The sequence below is a fragment of the Ailuropoda melanoleuca genome, chromosome 2, assembly GCF_002007445.2.
Source record: "Ailuropoda melanoleuca isolate Jingjing chromosome 2, ASM200744v2, whole genome shotgun sequence".
Classification (NCBI taxonomy): domain Eukaryota; kingdom Metazoa; phylum Chordata; class Mammalia; order Carnivora; family Ursidae; genus Ailuropoda; species Ailuropoda melanoleuca.
In genome coordinates, this window is record NC_048219.1 from 36011922 (window position 1) to 36030849 (window position 18928).

At 39.6% G+C, this 18928-nt stretch overlaps 1 protein-coding gene across 8 annotated transcripts in view; it reads left to right on the forward strand.

Annotated features, from left to right (window-relative positions):
- Positions 1–18928, forward strand: part of PATJ (PATJ crumbs cell polarity complex component) — a 341090-nt gene that overhangs the window by 235779 nt on the left and 86383 nt on the right. For all 8 annotated transcript variants that reach the window (XR_004623211.1, XM_034653499.1, XM_034653506.1 and 5 more), the window contains 2 exons: positions 1298–1370; positions 14266–14358. Coding sequence is in view for 7 of the 8 variants with exons in the window: in XM_034653499.1 (XP_034509390.1) it covers positions 1298–1370; positions 14266–14358 (166 nt within the window). In the remaining variant the exon portion in view is untranslated. The remainder of the gene's footprint in view (positions 1–1297; positions 1371–14265; positions 14359–18928) is intronic.

Sequence of the window (18928 nt, forward strand, 5' to 3'; positions counted from 1 at the left end):
TTGTTGACATTTACTCAAATGAGGATTGATCATGGAACCCTCTGGTGACTGAGTGGGAATAAGAGATCTATTTTATTTGAGATACTTGTAAGACATCGAACGGAGATAGAAAGTAGGAGTTAAAGATCAGATATTAAGGTCAGAAAAAGACCTGGGCTAACTATGTGAATTTGGAAGACATCAATATATAGATGGTCTTTTGACTTAAGGGAATAACTCACCTAGTTGAGGCTATTGAACTTACACTGGAGAAAAAGGTTGGGTAGATTATAAAATTTATAAAGAAAGGCATTTCAGGTAAAGGCAGTGATAGGATTAAAGCATCAAAGTAGGAATGACATGGACCAGTGGACCCTTTTCCAATTGGTGAGAAGTAAAAGATAAAATGGGATTGGATTTTAAGGCCCTTCCAAATCCAGTAGTGCCTATCCTGAATATATTGGTCATATGGAGAGAGATCTGTGAGCAGCCTTAGATCTTTGCATACCAGGGAGAAGCGTTTTTGTGATCTCCCTTGGTTTATACTGTGAAACCTAAAGTCAAACGTCACATAAATCTTGAGATAATTATATTGGTTTTGCGTCATGAATGAATGGTAAAGCTTAGATCTCCCACAGAACCACTGCTTATCATTTGCTGGTAACATCATGGAAATAGATCCAAATAATTAGAACTAGTATTATAGGAGTTGTTCTGTGCCTGTGACCCGGGTGATGAAACTTTAGCTCCTACCGTCTCTGCTTCCATTAGGGTGAGGAGGAGTGGAATTAACCCACAAAGCATTATCTGTCTGGATCTCGGCACTCTCCATCCATCACTCCTCACTGTGTCCACCCATGGAGGGCCTGTCGTACACATCGCATCATCCTTCATTTGGCAGAACAAAGTTAGAAGCCAAATGAGGAGACCGGGAACCTATCCAGTTCAAAGAACAAAATGCTCTGGACATTAATGGCCTAGAGGTTAAATGTGGCGATTTAAAAGTTTATACTCCACGGTGCTGAAAGAGCTGATGTCTTTCCAAAACGATCCTCAGCAGCACCTGCCTTACTGAGCAGGATCTAGCTAATCCCTGGCATCATCATTCTCTGTCACTAGTAACCATATCCTAGTGCCCCTGGGGTAATATGTACCTTTTTGTGCTTAATAGCTTTGCATGCTTAAAACCAGTATATATTTGTACATATTTTTATTCTAAGGTGCTTTGTATATATTTGCAACAGAAGAAATGGTTGTAATTTGAGCCAGAAACTTAGCATTTGCTGTGTGCTGATTCTGCCTATTTTCACATCCACAGAAACGAAGATGCAGTCAATCAGATGGCCGTTGCTCCCTTTCCGGTACCCTCAATTTCCCCGTCCTCTCTTGAGGTAAGATGGCTCCTAATTAGCGTGTAGTGACTTAAATGGATTTGTCATGATTATTTTTTCCAAATCTAGCATTTTTGATTTTCAGCATCTGGTATTCCAAATTCGTAGCATTTGTTAAATAGGGAATTTCCCTAATCAGAAAGTATTTGAGGTAGGATTATAAAGTAATATATAAATACTATATTCATTATATTATATGTTTATTATATTTATTATACATTATATATATTTATTATATATTTATATTTATATAAAGTAATATAAATATATGATATATATAAATATAAATATATAAATATAGTAATATATATTACTATAAAGTAATAGGGGCACCTGGGTGGCTCAGTCAGTTAAGTGTCCAGCTTTTTTTTTTTTATGTTCAGTTAACTAACATATAGCACATCGTTAGTTTTTGACATAGTGTTCAGCAATTCATTAGTTGTGTATAACACCCAGTGCTCATCACAGCACGTGCCCTCCTTAATACCCATCATGTGGTTTCAGCTCGGGTCATGATCCCAGGGTCCTGAGATCAAGTCCCACGTGCAGCTCCCTGCTCAGCATAGAGTCTGCTTCTCTCTCTACCCCTCCTCCTGCTCATGCTCTCTCTCTCTCACTCTCTCTCTGACAGATAAATGAATAAAAGTAAAGCATTAAAAAAAGAACATAAAAAAAATAAATTCCAGTTAGTTAACTTACAGTGCAATATTAGTTTCAGGTGAACAATATAGTGGTTCAGTAATTGCATACACCATCCAGTGCTCATCAGGACAAGTGCACTCCTTAATCCCCATCACCTATTGAATCCATCACCCCATCCCCCTCCCCTTTGGTAACCATCAGTACCTCTTTCTTTATAGTTTCAAAACACTTTAGTACCTGGGCGCCTGGGTGGCACAGCGGTTGGGCGTCTGCCTTCGGCTCAGGGCGTGATCCCGGCATTATAGGATCGAGCCCCACATCAGGCTCTTCTGCTATGAGCCTGCTTCTTCCTCTCCCACTCCCTCTGCTTGTGTTTCCTCTCTCACTGGCTGTCTCTGTCTCTGTTGAATAAATAAATAAAATCTTTTAAAAAAAAAACACTTTAGTACCTATTATCTATGATCACAAGTATCTTTAAATAATTACTTTAATCTGTTAATGGGGAAATGACTAGTACAAGATTGCTATCATTTTGATCTGCTTATAGAGTTAGACTGACGTTAGATAGCTAACTAGCTCTGTAATCAAGTATCTCTTCAGCTGAGGGAATATTACATTCTCTTTACATGTTTTATTTATTGAATTATTTTTTTAATTCCAAAAAGAAATATATACTTATAACTAATCAAAACTAATCAAACCATGCAGAGTTATTAGAAAAAAAAGTTAACTAATGTTAACTAACGAATCATCAAACTTTACATCAGAAACCAGGGATGTACTGTATGGTGACTAACATAATATAATAAAAAACGATTAAAATAAAAAAGAAAGAAAGAAAAGTTAATCTTCCTTTCCCTACCTCCCCGAGGAAGTTAATGTTTACGGTTTAGTATCTTTCCATACTTTTTCCTTTTGTTCTACCACAAAAATAAACAGCTGTGTATGAATAATATCTCTTTTAGTAAAAACTCAGTTGTATAATACATTCTTTCCATTCAGCAAGTATTCAGTGAGTGCATATTAAGCATCAAGCAGTCTTGGGTGTTAGAGACATAGGTGTGAATAAAACAGAAGCCTCTTTGCTGTGGTTCCGCTTACATTCTAATAAGGAAATTAATGAATAAATACACCAAGAGAATTATCCATAGTGGTCAGTGCCTTGCAGAGAATTAAAATAGGGAATGTAGCTTGTGACCACTTCAGTTGGTGTTCGGGGCGCTCTTGGACAAAGTGAAATGTAAAGAAGATCAAAATGATAAGAAGGAGCCAGACACAGAAATAAAGGGGAAGAGCTTTCTTTGCAGAAGGGACAGAAGTAACTCTCAAGTGAGAACATGCTGGGGCATTTGAGGGATATGGCTAGAGGCATATTGGGAGCCTGGAGAGTGGTAATGGGGTGGGGAGCTTTGTGAGTCAGAGTAAGAAGTTTGGGTTTAGCCTATGTGTGCTGGAAGCCAGTAAAGGGGGATTAGTTGGCTCGGTGTACAGTCTATTAGGTAGAGAATGGACGACTGGAAGGTAAAAGTAATGCGCTAGAAGGTGGAGACCCACATGAGACCCGTTTGCAGTTAGATGAGGATGCGGTTTCGTATTGGAGGCGAAGAAAAGTGAGTGGATTCTTGGTGTTCTGAATGTTGAATCAGACTTGATTGATTTAATGTGGGAGCTGAGAAGAAATAGAGAATCATGAATAAATCTAGATTTTTGGCTTGAGCAATTAGGTGGATAGTGGTATGATTTATTACAGTCTATTGAAGAATAAAGAATAATTGTTCTTCAACAGGAAAGCAGAAATTAAGAGGTTTATTTTAGATAGATTAAATTTGAGATGCATATTATACAGACTTCTGGAATAGATTCTATTCATTGTTTTAAAAACTTGCTTTTTTTCTTGCTTAATGTAATGGCCATATTTAAATAGACTCTTATTATACTTTTTTTTTCAAACTGACAAATATTCAGATGATTTTCCAATGTTTTGCCAGTCAAAGAATACCAAAATAAAGATTATGAGTGTGTGTGTGTGAGAGAATTATTAGGTACTAGTGCTTTTATTTCTATAGCAAAGATTTCCCCCAAAGTACAATTGCTGAGTCATAAGCTATACAAGTTGAAAATTTTCACTATATTGACCACGTACTATCTGACAAGATGATAGTGATAGGTATTGACGCCCCACAAATAGCCATTTAGCCAAAGCTTGCCAGCCCTGGGTATTTTCATTCTAATTAAGACCTGGGGTGGCAGAAGGAGGGGCCCCAGACCTGTACTGCTTCAGTTCCAATCCTAGCCTAACTGTATCCTAGACACACGGCCTTGGACAGTACATTACCTGTCCTGTCATCTCTTTACTTACCTGTAGAAGGGTAACAATACTTTCGCCTCATTGGGTTCTTAAGATTAAATAAGACATATATATCTTGTGCCTGACACATGGTAGCTGCTCAGTAAACGTTAGTACTTAATTTTTAATTTTTTTGTGTTTATAGAGTGTCATATAAGTCTTTTGGAGGGAGTGGGGAGGAATAAGAGGAATCATTTTAGAATAATTCTTTTCTGTTGTACTGTTAGTTGTGAATGTTCCCATCAAAATATCTCCTTGGAACCGAATTTTAAGCAGATGGTTGAATCTTGCGTCTACTAGGTCGGACACTGTCGTAGAGGCCTTCAAAACGTGGTCTCATGTCCCACTTATATCCAGGCCTTTGAGAGACAGTAGTAGTAGTATTTCCACATTGCAGAAGAGGAGATGGGGTCTGAAGAGGCTGAGTAGTATGTCCGCACGCCCAGAGGTGGGCATGTTAGCAGCAGCACCTTCTTCGTCTGCACCTACGGGTGTCACCATCAAACATTCACAGACTTGTAAAGAGCAAAGGAAGTAATATATATAAAGCATGTAGTACAGCTCATGGTGCGAAGCAAATGCTCAATAAATGTAAACTGTTTACCCTTTCTTCAAGTATTTAAGTATATCTAACTGAATTTTAAGTATATTGTACAATATTAGCTACTGTTTTCATTTTTTAAATTGTGCTAACCACAGAAATGGGTTCTAATCATCAGTCACCAGTAAAAAATAAATTGTATTACATTACAGTTGAATCTATGAATTGAATTATATTATAAGGAGGTTTTTAGTTTTTCTCTGGACTGTCAGCCTCCAACAACTGCCTCCAAATGATGAGTGATACCCCTCCTCTGGGTGGTATGTTAAGTCTCTGGGTATGCTCTGGTCGCGTGTCCACTTCCTTATCCCTTCCCTCTCGCCTGTGTGACCCTCTCATGAGGCCTTTTCCTCCCTCAACCGTTTCTAGTAAGTACTTAAGCATAACTCATGTCTGACATATTGCTGAAAGCACTAGCCCATTTAAATCAGAACTAAATAGATGAAATACAGCCATATCATTATTAAGTTGGGCCTGATAATAGTTCAGCACATTGAATAGCACTATTATATACGAATGGGATCTCATATTCATTCCCTCATTGAGCAAATATTTTTTGAGCCCTTTCTATGTGTCGGTCGGGTACTGTTTTAGACACCAAGGATATGGCAGAGAACAAAATCACCTCATGCAGTCGTGTGCTAGCAGAGTGAACAAGAGTGCTAATAGAACATTGAACAAGAAGTCTAAAGATGTGGTTCCTGTTTTAGCTTTACCAGTTACCTATTGGGCACCTGACCTCGTTAAGGTAGTTAGCCTCTCAAAGTCTTGCTTTTTCTGTAAAGCCACATTCATAACCTCCCCTGTCTGTGTCAGCAGGTAGTTACAAGGATCAAGCACTGAACGTAGGTAAAAGTATTTTATAATCCATGTAGCTATATACGTATATAAGGGATTATTAGCATTTCTGTTGCTATATTCTTGATAATTGTAATACTGGGGCAGCCGTGTGGTACAGTGATTAAGAACATAAGCTTGGGGGGTGCCTGGGTGGCACGGTGGTTAAGCGTCTACTTTCGGCTCAGGGCGTGATCCCGGCGTTATGGGATCGAGCCCCATATCAGGCTCCTCCGCTATGAGCCTGCTTCTTCCTCTCCCACTCCCCCTGCTTGTGTTCCCTCTCTCGCTGGCTGTCTCTATCTCTGTCTCTGTCGCATAAATAAATAAAATCTTAAAAAAAAAGAAAAAAGAACATAAGCTTGGAAGTTGGACAGATCCGAGTCCTAATATTTGTTCTGCCATTTACTAGCAGAGTGAACTTGAGCCAGTTAAGCTCTATAAGCTCCCATTTCCTCATATTTAAAGGGGGGGGGTTGATAATAATAATTAATTCTATGGATTTGTTGGAAGAATTGAATCACGTTTATAAAATGCTTAGCATTATTCTTGGCACACAGTAAGAACTCATTTTAGTTGTGATTATACTCATATTATTATAGCCCTTTAGCAAAACTCCCAGCCTCCAGCATCTTCCATTTTCAACAGTTAGACATAACACAGGATTTATTTTCTTACTATATTACTGTATTTGTGCTCTTGCTCAAAAACCTTTTATACCTCTTGCCTAGCAGATCTTTGTTTCAGAATCTTTGTTTCAAGGTTGGTATAAAGGTTTTGTATTTACCTCCCAATCTCTACTTATGAGCTTTCTTCTCTCATTAATGCATAATAAAGCACTAGACACTCCATGTATCTGTCGACCCCACCCCACCCCCACACACACACATCTTGGTCTTGCCAATACTTATGTCTTTGTTCCTATTGTTTCTAACACCTGGGGTGCCTTTCCACTTCCTTTTTATTAATTCACAACGAAAATTTCATGAAGGATTGTTTTAGAAAGACTCCTTCAAGTTTTCTTTGATTCAAAATGAGTAAAATACGGGTGCCTGAGTGCCTCCCGTCAGTTAAGCCTCTACCTTTGTCTCAAGTCATGATCCCAGAGTCCCCAGATCTAGTCCCATGTCTGGCTGTCTGCTTAGCGGGGCATCTGCTTCTCCCTCTCCCTCTGCCCCTCCTCCCTGCCCCCCCTCTCTTTTTCTCTCTCTCAAATAAATAAATAAAATATTTTAAAAACTGATTAAAATAATGCCTAGCACCTGGAATATAAGTGTTCAGATGTGAGATATTATTATGACCAGCTTCATCCCACATCATTCCCTTCAGTAATCTTAACTCCCCTCATAGTTAAGTAATATTCATGGTTCATTTAAAAAATAAAAATTGTCCTTTATGTGATGTCAACTGGGCCTTATAGAAAAGAGGGACCCATTTCTGAAGGAGTTTCTCAACTAGGAGTATGTTGCTTGTATTCTCTCACTATCTTAACATTTTAAGAGTGTATGACTATAGAGAAAGACAATTATCATATGATCTCACTGAAATGTGGAATTTAAGGACAAGGTGAGAGGAAAAAATGAAAGATGAACCCAGAGAGGGAGACAAACCATAAGAGACTCTTAATCTTAGGAAACAAACTGAGGGTTGCTAGAGGGGAGGTGAGTGGGGTGATGGGGTAACTGGGTGAGGGACATTGGGGAGGGTATGTGTTGTAATGAGCATTGGGTATAAGACTGATGAATCACAGACCTGTACCTCTGAAACTAATAATACGTTATATGTTAATTTTAAAAAATAATAAATATTTGACCAAGAATAAAAGTCTCCATTAAAAAAAAAAAAGAATGTACGACTATATGCACCACACTGAACTGTAGTCTTCTGGTGGGCTGGCCTTACTGTCTTCTTGGCCACTGCATTCCTAGCCTAGTATATAACACTTCCTTAATGTTTGTTGAATCAGTGAATGGGGTGAACCATATTTAAGCTTTTCTACTATATCCTGATGCTTTAATTCAATGTTGGATACTTCTTACTGATTTAATTTATTCTGCTATGTATCAAATATCCACTTTGTAGATCATGTACATAGTCTCTTACCTCAAAGAACTTCTAGTCTTATTAGGAAAATAAGACATGTATATCACTAAAACAAGGTGTCCCAAGAGATCAAGCTTTAGGAGGAGTTCAGAGAAGATGAAAAGTATTTCCTGGTAAGAGAACAGCTATTTCTGATGGGTCGATTGGATTTTAAAATAGGAATATGGTTAGATAAGAATGTGGGAATAGCACAAACAAAAACATGGAAATAAGAAAAATCAGGTTGTGGAATGGGGAGAAGAATCTAAGGGTATGTAAAAGAGAGTAATAGAAGATGAGGTTTGAAAAATAAATTGAGGTGAAATGAGACAGACTTGAATTTAAATCTCAGAAGGTTTGAATTTCATGTATTCGGCCCTTGGAGCTTTGGAAGGCATTTTATTTTATTTTATTTTATTTTTATTTTTTTTAAAGATTTTATTTATTCATTCGACAGAGATAGAGACAGCCAGCGAGAGAGGGAACACAAGCAGGGGAGTGGGAGAGGAAGAAGCAGGCTCATATCAGAGGAGCCTGATGTGGGGCTCGATCCCGTAACGCCAGGATCACGCCCTGAGCCGAAGGCAGACGCTTAACCGCTATGCCACCCAGGCGCCCCGGAAGGCATTTTAAACAATGAAATGGTCCGATCAGAGCTCTACTTCAGGTCGGTTCATCTAATAGCAACACCAAGGATGTCTCGGAGAGGGAAGCCCAGTTAGGAAGCCACTGCTGTGGTCTTGTAAGAGGTGCCCAGGGCTCAAGTGTACTTGGGTTGCAAGGTATTTACTCCATTCCTCTGCAAGGCAGGGTGAATCTTTTAGAATATCTTTACAGAAGCACGTGACTTCATTTTGTCTTTTTCTCAGAAGTTGTGCTTTTTTGAATACTAAGTGAGATGAGGCAGGCCTCCTAAAGAATGGACAGGTTGATTACCCAGAGAGTGCCATTAGCATAATTCCCATTTTACCTTTAATTGTGCACTGCCTTCCTGGAATTCTGAGTAGCCTAGAAAATATACTCAGGATGGGGGAAGAAGAAAGAAATTCAGTTTGTCACATCTAGTCAACATGACTTTGCAGAAAGAAATATTTGTGAATTTAGGCTGGTAATGAAATGAATAAATCATCCTATGGTTTTTGGAAGAGAGCATTGGGTTTGGGAAATATGGGGATGATAAAATTTAAACCAATATAAGTTTCTTATTTTTTAAAAAACTTTCAATTGTACCAAGGAGTTGTCGTTGCTATTGTTGTGTTTTTTTTTTAATTTACTTAGTAAAACCTTAAAAGAAAAATAGTTGTATATATTAATATACTGTTTCATCATTTTTTAAAAAGATTTTGTTTATTTGAGAGAGAAAATGTGTGTGTGAGCAAGAGAGAGAGAGAGCATGAGCAGGGGGTGGGGCAGAGGGAGAGGGAGAAGCAGAGTCCCCACTGAGCAGGAAGCCAGATGTGGGGCTCGGTCCGGGACTCTGGGATCATGACCTGAGGTGAAGGCAGATGCTTAACCAACTGAGCCACCCAGGCGCCCATCATGTTAAATGGGGAAAGAGGGTAGGGAACAACGCTGTGGAGCATTTAACTGATCAGAGTGTGGCTTTTCCAATCCTCAGTAACATCCTTAACTAATTTAGCTTTTATTGATGACCTGCTTTCTTTCTTTCTTTTTTTTTTTTAAGATGTATTTATTTATTTTGAGAGAGAGAGAAAGCAAGTGGGGGGAGGAGCAGAGGGAGAGGGACAAGGGGACTCCCTGCTGAGCGCAGAGCCTGCTGTGGGGCTCGATCCTAGGACCCTGAGATCATGACTTGGACAGAAACCAAAAGCCAGATGCATAACCGACTGAGCCACCCAGGCGCCCCTGATAACCTGCTTTCAAATAAAAACATAAATTCCTGTTCTCAAGGTTCTCTCACTGTCTAGCTGGGGAAAACTATAGGTAAGTAGTGGGTATGAAAAAATTAAGTAGTATAAAAATAAAAACTGTCATCACTTAATGTAGATTTTGAGGAGCCCAGGGGAGGGAATTTTGAACTTCCTGAAGGTTTGGAAGGGACTTCTCTGAGGATTGAACAGCACTTCTTATGTTTTTTTTTCTTTCTTTTTTTTCTTTTGGTAACAGCTGTGTTAAGCATACAGTCATGAGCCTTGCTTTTTCTTTTTATTCATCTTTAAAACATAATCCATCACAGAAACTACTGTCTGTGGTCTTGTGGGGCAAGGTCATTGTCCACGAGCAGCCTTGGCTGCACAGGCAGCTTTGGACAGCTGGTTTGAGGATCAGCAAGAAAGGAAGGGAACACCCAGCTACCCAAATTAGCTGAATCATCTTGGGTGTCACTGGGCCACCATCCATCAGCCAGATGGTCTTCAAACCACCGTGATACAATTGTGCTTTGGAAGTCATGCTTGCTGACCTATTTTCCTCTTCCCATCCCTGACTGATTGCTGATTTCTAAGCTTCTGGTCAGCGGGGTATTTTAAAGGTTGCCTAACACATGTGAGTCATTCTGTTCTCAGAACAGAACCCACATTGTTTCGTTCTCTGCCTCATTTAAGCGTGAAAACCCTTCTATAAGCGGGAGCTCTCCTAGGAAAGCACATGCTTTATTGCTAACCTCTCTCAATTCCAACTTCCTTTTTTACCTGACTTCTCTCCCTCTAGATTTTGACTTCAAACCCTCCTCTGTGGAGCGGTCTCAAACTAACCCAGTGACTGAAAACAGAGTAAAAGCTTTAGAAGGGGTTTATAGTAGAGTTATAAAGAGCATTGACTTTGAAGTGAGAGAGACCTAGGATGAATATAAAGAAGGATCAGACAAAGGAAATCAGACAAAGGAAATGAATGAGGCACAGATGTTGGATTCAAAGATCTTTCAGCCTCTTCGGGAAGATCAATGCTGTACATACGTAATTAGGATACAAATGAGATGATAAGTGACATAGGAAGTTCAGGTAAAATGTCAAGTGAGGTTAGAGGAAGAGAGACGTCTTCTAGCTGAGGAGAAGGAAAGGATTTATGGAGTAAGTGACATTTGAAACTCGGCTTTGTGTGATAATTCTGTAGGTATAGATGTAAAGGGTGTTCTTTTTTGTTTTTATTCAAATCTTAAAAGATCTACAGCGTATTTGCCACCCCGACTGCCTTGCCCATGTTTTCTTACATTTTCAAAGTTGAAGCATCAAACAACTCTTTTCTGTCTGACTTCAGTATTCCTTTTATAAAAACCAAGACAACCTTACTTCTATACTCACACTGCTGAGAAACGTAAAAAATTCCTGTGACTTACTTACACAGCACTTCGCTTTCACCAAGAAGATATATGCATGATTAGATGAATGACATCAGCTGACCACTGTCCTGGTGAAAATCTCCTCTCATTTGGTATCAGAGGAGCTCCCTTTGTGTTTGTTCTATAACTGACTGTGCTGTAGTTACAAACATTGACTGTCTTGAAGCCTCAGTGCGATAGCAAAGCGCCCCCCTCCCCAGGGCTTCTTTGTGGCTCACCACAGCATACAGAAGCAGACACACGAAATATTTGGGGAGTTAAAGGTTTCCCATAGAATAAGTACTGTTTTTTAAAAGTGTAATTCGGGGGCACTTGGGTGGCTCAGGGGGCTTAAGTGGCTGCCTTCGGTTTAGGTACTGATCCCAGGGTCCTGGAATCAAGACCCAGGTGTGGCTCCCTGCTCAGCGGGGAGTCTGCTTCTCCCTCTCCCACTTTCAGCCACTCCCTCTGCCTGTGGTCTCTCTCTCTCTCTCTCAAATAAATAAAATCTTTTTTAAAAATAAAAATCAGGGGCGCCTGGGTGGCACAGCGGTTAAGCATCTGCCTTCGGCTCAGGGCGTGATCCCGGCGTTATGGGATCGAGCCCCACATCAGGCTCCTCCGCTAGGAGCCTGCTTCTTCCTCTCCCACTCCCCCTGCTTGTGTTCCCTCTCTCGCTGGCTGTCTCTGTCTCTGTCAAATAAATAAAATCTTTTTTAAAAAATTAAAATAAAAAAATAAATAAACTAAAATGTATCATCTTCCCATCCATGAGTTGGAATGACGTTGGTACATATTCATATGGGGTTGTTACAAAGACCCCACAGAACAGGGGATGGATAAAGAACCTGTCTCAGCAAAAAGCTGGGAACAAATTAACTGCACCTGGTGTGCTAATAGACATTTTGCATGTTAATGTATTAATCTTCAAGGCAACCTGATTGGGTAGTATTTTTAATCTGGTACTTTTATCTGTGTGTTAAATATAAGTACTCAGAAGGAACCTTGCATATAGTTCTAATTTGCAAGTTGAGATTTGAACCTGGATCTGACCAGTTTAACATCCATGCTTTTTTTTCTCCTTAGGTTTTTTGTTTTTGTTTTTCTTTTTTGGGTTTTTTTGTTTTTCTTTTTTTCTTTTTTGTCTTAGTAATCTTTACACCCAGAGTAGAGAGGCTCAAACTCATGACTCCGAGATCAAGTTGCATGCTCTTCTGACTGAGCCAGCCAGGCGCCCCACGCTACCTTCTTTATTATATTTTTTTTCTTCTAGATATTTCTCATAGCTCCCCTTTATTTCTTAAACTTGCAATAATACATGTGAATTCTTCTGTAATCAAACAGTACAGAAATAACTAATGCAACAATTTCCCATTTTTTAATCCTATTCCCCAGAAGTAAGCAATTTAAAAAATTTGTCCTATATGCTGACAGATATTTTCCTGCATGCGTATCTCTATATGTGTATATTTTGTATCTTTTTTCTGAAAGATTGTTCAAACCTACATTCTTTCAATGGCATGTAAAAATTCCTCTTTCTCTACATTATCAATACTGAATGCTCTCTTTCTATTCTCTTGTCTGTTTGATAGATGAAAGAACGCCATGTCTTTGCTTTGGTTTATACTACTTAAGTTATAGATGATGTTGAATGTCTCAAAATCAAAACTATTTTCTCTCCAAACAATCCCACCAAATCTGTAGTAATCCCAAAATGGTGGTGTTTTAATATAAAAATCCAAATAAATACAATGTAGATATTCCATGTATCATCCTTATCCTCCCCTATGTGCCCTCAGAAAGTAAACAAACTCCTCGTTAATTAAGTATAACATTTAATATGTTACAGTTCAATTGAGGACATACTGAATGTGTTTTGGAATTTTATTTTTTAAAGATTTATTTATTTGAGAGAAAGAGTACAAACTGGGGGAGGGACAGAGGGAGAGGATCTCAAGCAGACTCCCTACTGAGCATGGGGCCCAACAGAAGGCTCAGTCCCAGGACTCTGAGATCATGACCTGAGCCAAAATCAAGAGTAGGATGCTTAACTGACTGAACCACCCAGGAGCCCCCGTTTTGGAATTTTAATGGAGCTTATTCTTATGTCTCATTTATATTACATAAATATTTTCAGAATTCTGCAGAAAATAACCATGAAGAAAACAACTGTTCCATTCTTTGGTTCACCAGGATTTGTCCAGTGTTTTCCGTGTACCAGACATAGTATTAGGTACTTAAGTTTCAGAGATAAACAGGATAAATAGTCTCTTATCTCAAGTAGTTTAATCTTGCATAGAAGATAAACAAGCATCTCAGAAAGTTTTGGCTAGAGGGAATAGAAGAGCTAACTGGCTGAAACAATAAGTAAATTTATTCTCTCTCATGTGAAGGCTGCTAAGAATAGGACTGTACTTCAGGTCAGGTTGATGGAGTGGCCCACTTTTGCCATCTCTAACTTGGCTCTGTCATTCACAGTGTCAGCTTCATCTCAAGGCTGGTTTCCTCAGGACTGTGGGATTGTTGTCCATGGCAATTTGAGCTTCATGCTTTCTTGTTAATTTGGGAGGTAGGGGGACTTCTTGTGGTTCTTTTAAGACCTAGGAGGAACTAAGGAGGAACTAGGGCACTTGGCTGACTGTCTGTGGAGCACGCAAGTCTTGATCTAGGGATTGTGAGTTCAAGCTCCACATTGGGTGTAGCAATTACTTAAAAAATAAAAATCTTAAAAAAAGTAAAGATCAAGGAAGAATGTTTCTAGAAGTCTCTGTGTCTCATTGAGCAGAACTGGATCACATACCCATTCCTGACAAAGTCATTGGCAAAAAGAGTGGGATTAACCGTAAGACAATCAGGCCCAACCTTGGAACAGAGAATAGGGATCAGCTTTTTCTAAGGCATATCTGGAAACCTCAGGGACAGATTGGGGGGCGGGCAGAGGTTGAGGGGATGGCCTTCTAGGGGAAAGGAGGAAAATAGGAATGGCCACTAGAGAGAAAACAATATACAACAAAAATAAAAGAAGCTTTTGTGGTTGAGTATCTATATAGTTTTAGGCAGTGTGAGTGAAGAATAATGTCTTTACCATTTTTTTCTTAATGTCCCAAAGGATCAGAGTGGTACGGAACCTGTTAGCAGTGAGGAAGATGGCAGTCTCGAAGTTGGTATTAAACAATTGCCTGAAAATGAAAGCTCCAAACTGGTGAGAATCCTTTTTAAAGGCATATCATTTATATTTTGTACCACCATGGAAAGGATCAACTTGCGTTGTATTTACTTCTCTAGGAATCTTGATCTCTGAGCTAATAGAAGCTTTTCCATATGGAGTGACCCATTAATTCCAACGAATAGCATATACTCCTATTTTCTTCACACTTGAATTGTGCTGTCTGGGATAAAAGAAGCGATTTCTCTTTTAATCTTGTGTAATATTAGGTTTCTTTAAGGCTAGGGCTGTCCTCGATTAGTCCCTAAAGGCACAGAAAAAGACGTTAAATGTAATCCATTGATTCATAGTAAAAGATGGTTCAACTCACCCAGGGGCTGGAGCATTAGAAGAGAGTCAGTTTTGTTTTGTTTTGTTTTTTAAGTTTATTACTGTTTTTTCAGTAATCTTTACACCTAGCGTGGGGCTCGAACTCACAACCCCAAGATCAAGAGTCACATGCTCTTACAACTGATCCGGCTGGCTGTGCCAAAGATAGTCGGTTTTAGAGAACCCTCCCTCCATATATATTTTAATGCTTGATATTTTATGTGGTATTTACTGAACTTTTACTGGGTACTGTGCCGCATTCTACATTCATCTCCTCATCCTTATATAGTGCAGATGGCGATACCTTCCTTTTACACATGAAGCAACCAAGGACTGACGATGTTCACTAACTTGCCAGAGGCCACTCACTAGAATGTGGTAGACCTGGAGATTCACCCCCATTTGGTCTGACTCCCATGCTTTCATTCACAGTCCATCTTTTTGTTTTGCAGCCTTATGCTTACAGGGTTAGACTACAAGTTCTAGAAAGAAATGTGGGCTTTTTTCTCTCTATTTCAATATGTCTTACAAATCTCAAAGAATTATCACTTGGGAGGGTCACCCTGATTTTACGGCAGCACCGAGTTGTTCATTTTACTTCAGGGAGTTTAAGAAATCATTTATCTTCTTTCAGCTTTTAGAAAATGTATATTGGGACTGTCTTGGATTCTGTGTCCTAGAAAAGAAACTATTCTTTCAGGCTGAAGGGAAAGGACATTTCAGCAAAAGTGGAAATGACAATGGGCTACTCTTGGGCAAATTGTAAATGGGACTCAAGAACTCTGGGGTCAAGAACACGACTAACAGACTGTAGCCATTGTTCTTGAACAAGATGTCCCAAGGTTACACTGTTCCCTTTCTAAAAGATAAACATTACATTTCCACTGGAAGGGGAGGGAGTAACATCAAGAAGGTTTGAACTCAAAGCTCCTTCATTTAAAAACACTATTAACGTGGTTTTTGGGGGCACTGTATCTCTATAGATAGGTTAGGGGAAAGTCTTGTAAAGCAACAGGGTTTTCTAAGTAGGGGCCTCCAACACAATCCACAGAGGAAATGGTAAAGAGGATGAGAACACTTCCTTGCTTGCCAGAAGAATCTGGTAATCCAAAGAGATTCACTTGTAGGCTACAGGCAGCAGCCATCCATTATCCACTGCCAGTGGTGGGTCTCCAAGTGTCAAGACAATTGAAGGCTCCCACCCTCAGGCAGAGGACTTGAAGGGCTGGGGGTAATTTTTAGATACTGTTTTATACTCCATTTCACCAAGATGGAAGCCTTCCCATACCCCCTGACTGCTGTCTCCCTTTCTTTTTCCCTCCCCTCCTCACCTCCCTCTCTTTTTAGTATTACAATTCTTTCTCACTGTTTCCAGTAGAATCTGTGCATGGTCTAGTTGAGAGAGGAAAGATAGCCTTAATTTAAACAACTTTTATAGTATAAATACAAATGGCCTACCATAAAACATTAGTCAATAGTGTAGTCTTGGATGAGTTACTTGACCTCACCAACCCTCAGTTTTCTCACCTGAAGAGGTATTGTACTCAGGATGTTACGAGGAAACAAATGGGCTATAAGGTATAAATCATGTAGTAGAGTATAAAGCAAACAGTTGGTGTTTAGCAAGTTCATTCATTAATTCAACAAATATTTACTGAATGCCACTATGTTCCAGGCGCTAGAGGTACAACAGTGAACAAAATGTAGAAAAATGCCTGCTCTCAGGGCGCCTAAGTGGCAACAGTTGGTTAAGTGTCTGACTCTTGATTTTGGCTCAGGTCATGATCTCAGGGTTGTGATCTCAAGCCCCACAGAGCCCCACATTGGGCTCCGAGCTGAGACTTGCTCTTCTCTCTGCCCCTCCCCCCCATAATTAAATAAATTAATTTAAAAAAAAAATGCCTGCTCTCGTGGGTTCTCTCTTCAGGATGAGTAGGGGAAGAAGATAGATAACAAATTAGCAAAATGTTAGTTTGGATCATAAGAAATTGCTGTTTTTGTAGGTAAGAATTTCATATGGTACAACCTAACATGTTACCATGTTATAAAGTGTTAATAACTGTTAATTGTCACTAGTTATCATGATTATTTGTATTAAAAGGTTGGTGCAAGGGTTGCTACACCATCCTAGGATTGTTGCCCAATGCATCTTGTTAAAGGACTGCATGTGATATGTATGGGTCTTGACTCTATTCACCCCTGTTTATGTCAAGACAATTGGAAACACTAAGCCTTAACCCTCTAAAAGTTGCTTCCTTGCTTCTTATGGGAGACATATGTCTGTCTCATCAGGCACAATGCTGGGCCCTGCAGGAATGACCAGGAGGAACACCAGCCTTGAGGATAATAGAATTTGTATCTGGAAAATCATACATGCAAAAGTATATTAGAGAAAAAAAAGCACTATGTTGCATGTGTTCAAAAGTGGAAGGAGGACCATCTCATTCAGGGATTAAGGAGGGTTTCTTAGTATCATGGCTTTAAGGTAAACCTCTGAAGATGAGAAGACAATTGACTGGTGAGGTTGGCCTAGATAGAAGGTTTACCAGCTCCGTCAGTGTGGATTATGGAGTAGCGAGTAAATGTCGGGCTTTTGTAGGGCAACAAAGGGCAATACCGTTTGAACAGTAGACTCACAGAACTGAAGGGACTATATGCTGTAAATTATAGATGAATTTATTCATCTTTATGTGCTCAACACTCCATCAGTGTCTTCAGTAGCTGCATGGATCCATGGAGACACAAGGTACCACCTATGAGAAACTGTACTTCAGAGAGCTATTAAATTCTTCAAGACTACTTGATTTCAGAGCTAAGACTAAACCATGGGTCAGCATATTCCAGGACTGTTTCCACCGTTCAGTTATGGTTGGCTTTAGTCCATATCTCAGTAGTCCCCAGATTCACAGCCAAGGGGTTTATAATAACTTCAGTAGGTATTGGATTTCTCTAAAATATTTTTAAAGGGAGAATAACTTGTTTTTAGACAACCGATCAGATGATGGTTTGTGAAACATAGATTCCAGTTGTGAGAGACTGGAGGCAGGGAAGTGTCTGGAATCTATTTCAGAGGTCTAGGTGAGAGCCTGTTAAGACTATTTTTTTAAGCCCTTTGAAAGGAACTTTTAAAAAGCTATCTGCACAGAGCTTTGTGATTTGCAAAACAAAGTGTCATTGCCTCATTAGCTTAACTTTTTAATATCTAATTTTTTTTCTAAAATGATACTTTGTGATCTTATTCAGTTTTATCCCCAAAATAACCCTATGTAAAAAGTAGGGCAGGACTTATTTATCCCAGACTTACAGATGAGACCTTAATCTGCTTAGTGGAAGATCACAAAATGGGAAATGGGAAAAGCTGGGGCTCATCCTGAAGGGTCTTTGACTCCCTGGTATCTTGACACAGAAGGTCATGAATCCCTAAAGTAATTATTTTAATCTTTTGGATATCAACCTATGTTCTTTGGTTGGTTTNGGGGGGGGGGGGGGGGCAGATGGAAAGGGAGAAGCAGACTCCCTCCTGAGCAGGAAGCCCAACGTGGGACTCAATCCCAGGACCCTGAGATCATGACCTGAGCCAAAAGCAGATGCTTAACCAACTGAGCCACCCAGGCGCCCTTCAGCCTGTTTTTATCATGTTGAGAATATCTGCGTTAATATAATATACTCTTCTGAACCAGTATAACTAAATTATGAAGAGTACAAACATTAGAGCCAGACTACTTGGATTCAAATCCTGACTCTACCATTGACTAGCAGTATAATCCTAGACACGTAACCCTCTGTGCCTCAGTTTCTGCATCTATAACATGGGAGACAGAAACCACAGTTGGTGAGAACTGAGGGGGTACCAGCTGTACGGTACTGTGCAGAACCATGTCAGAGTGCACTGGAATCTCTGTACAGGGTGAGTTGTTGTTAATGATGCTTCTGCTGCTGTTCTGACTAAAACATCTAGTGTTAGCCACAAAAGGATTAGCTGTTGTAAGTGAAGCATTAAGGTGTAACTTAGAAAACCGAAGTCAGTGCTTCAACCTGAAAAATGCAAATGCTGATCATAATAGGCAGTGTTTATTGAATGCCTATGTGCTAAACATATTCTAAGCTCATTTACATAATACTATGAGGTTAGTACTAGTGTTATCCCCATTTAAGAGGTGAGGAAGCAGAGGCAGTGAGATATTAAATAATCACCCAGCGGGGGGCGCCTGGGTGGCTCAGTCAGGTGAGCACGTGA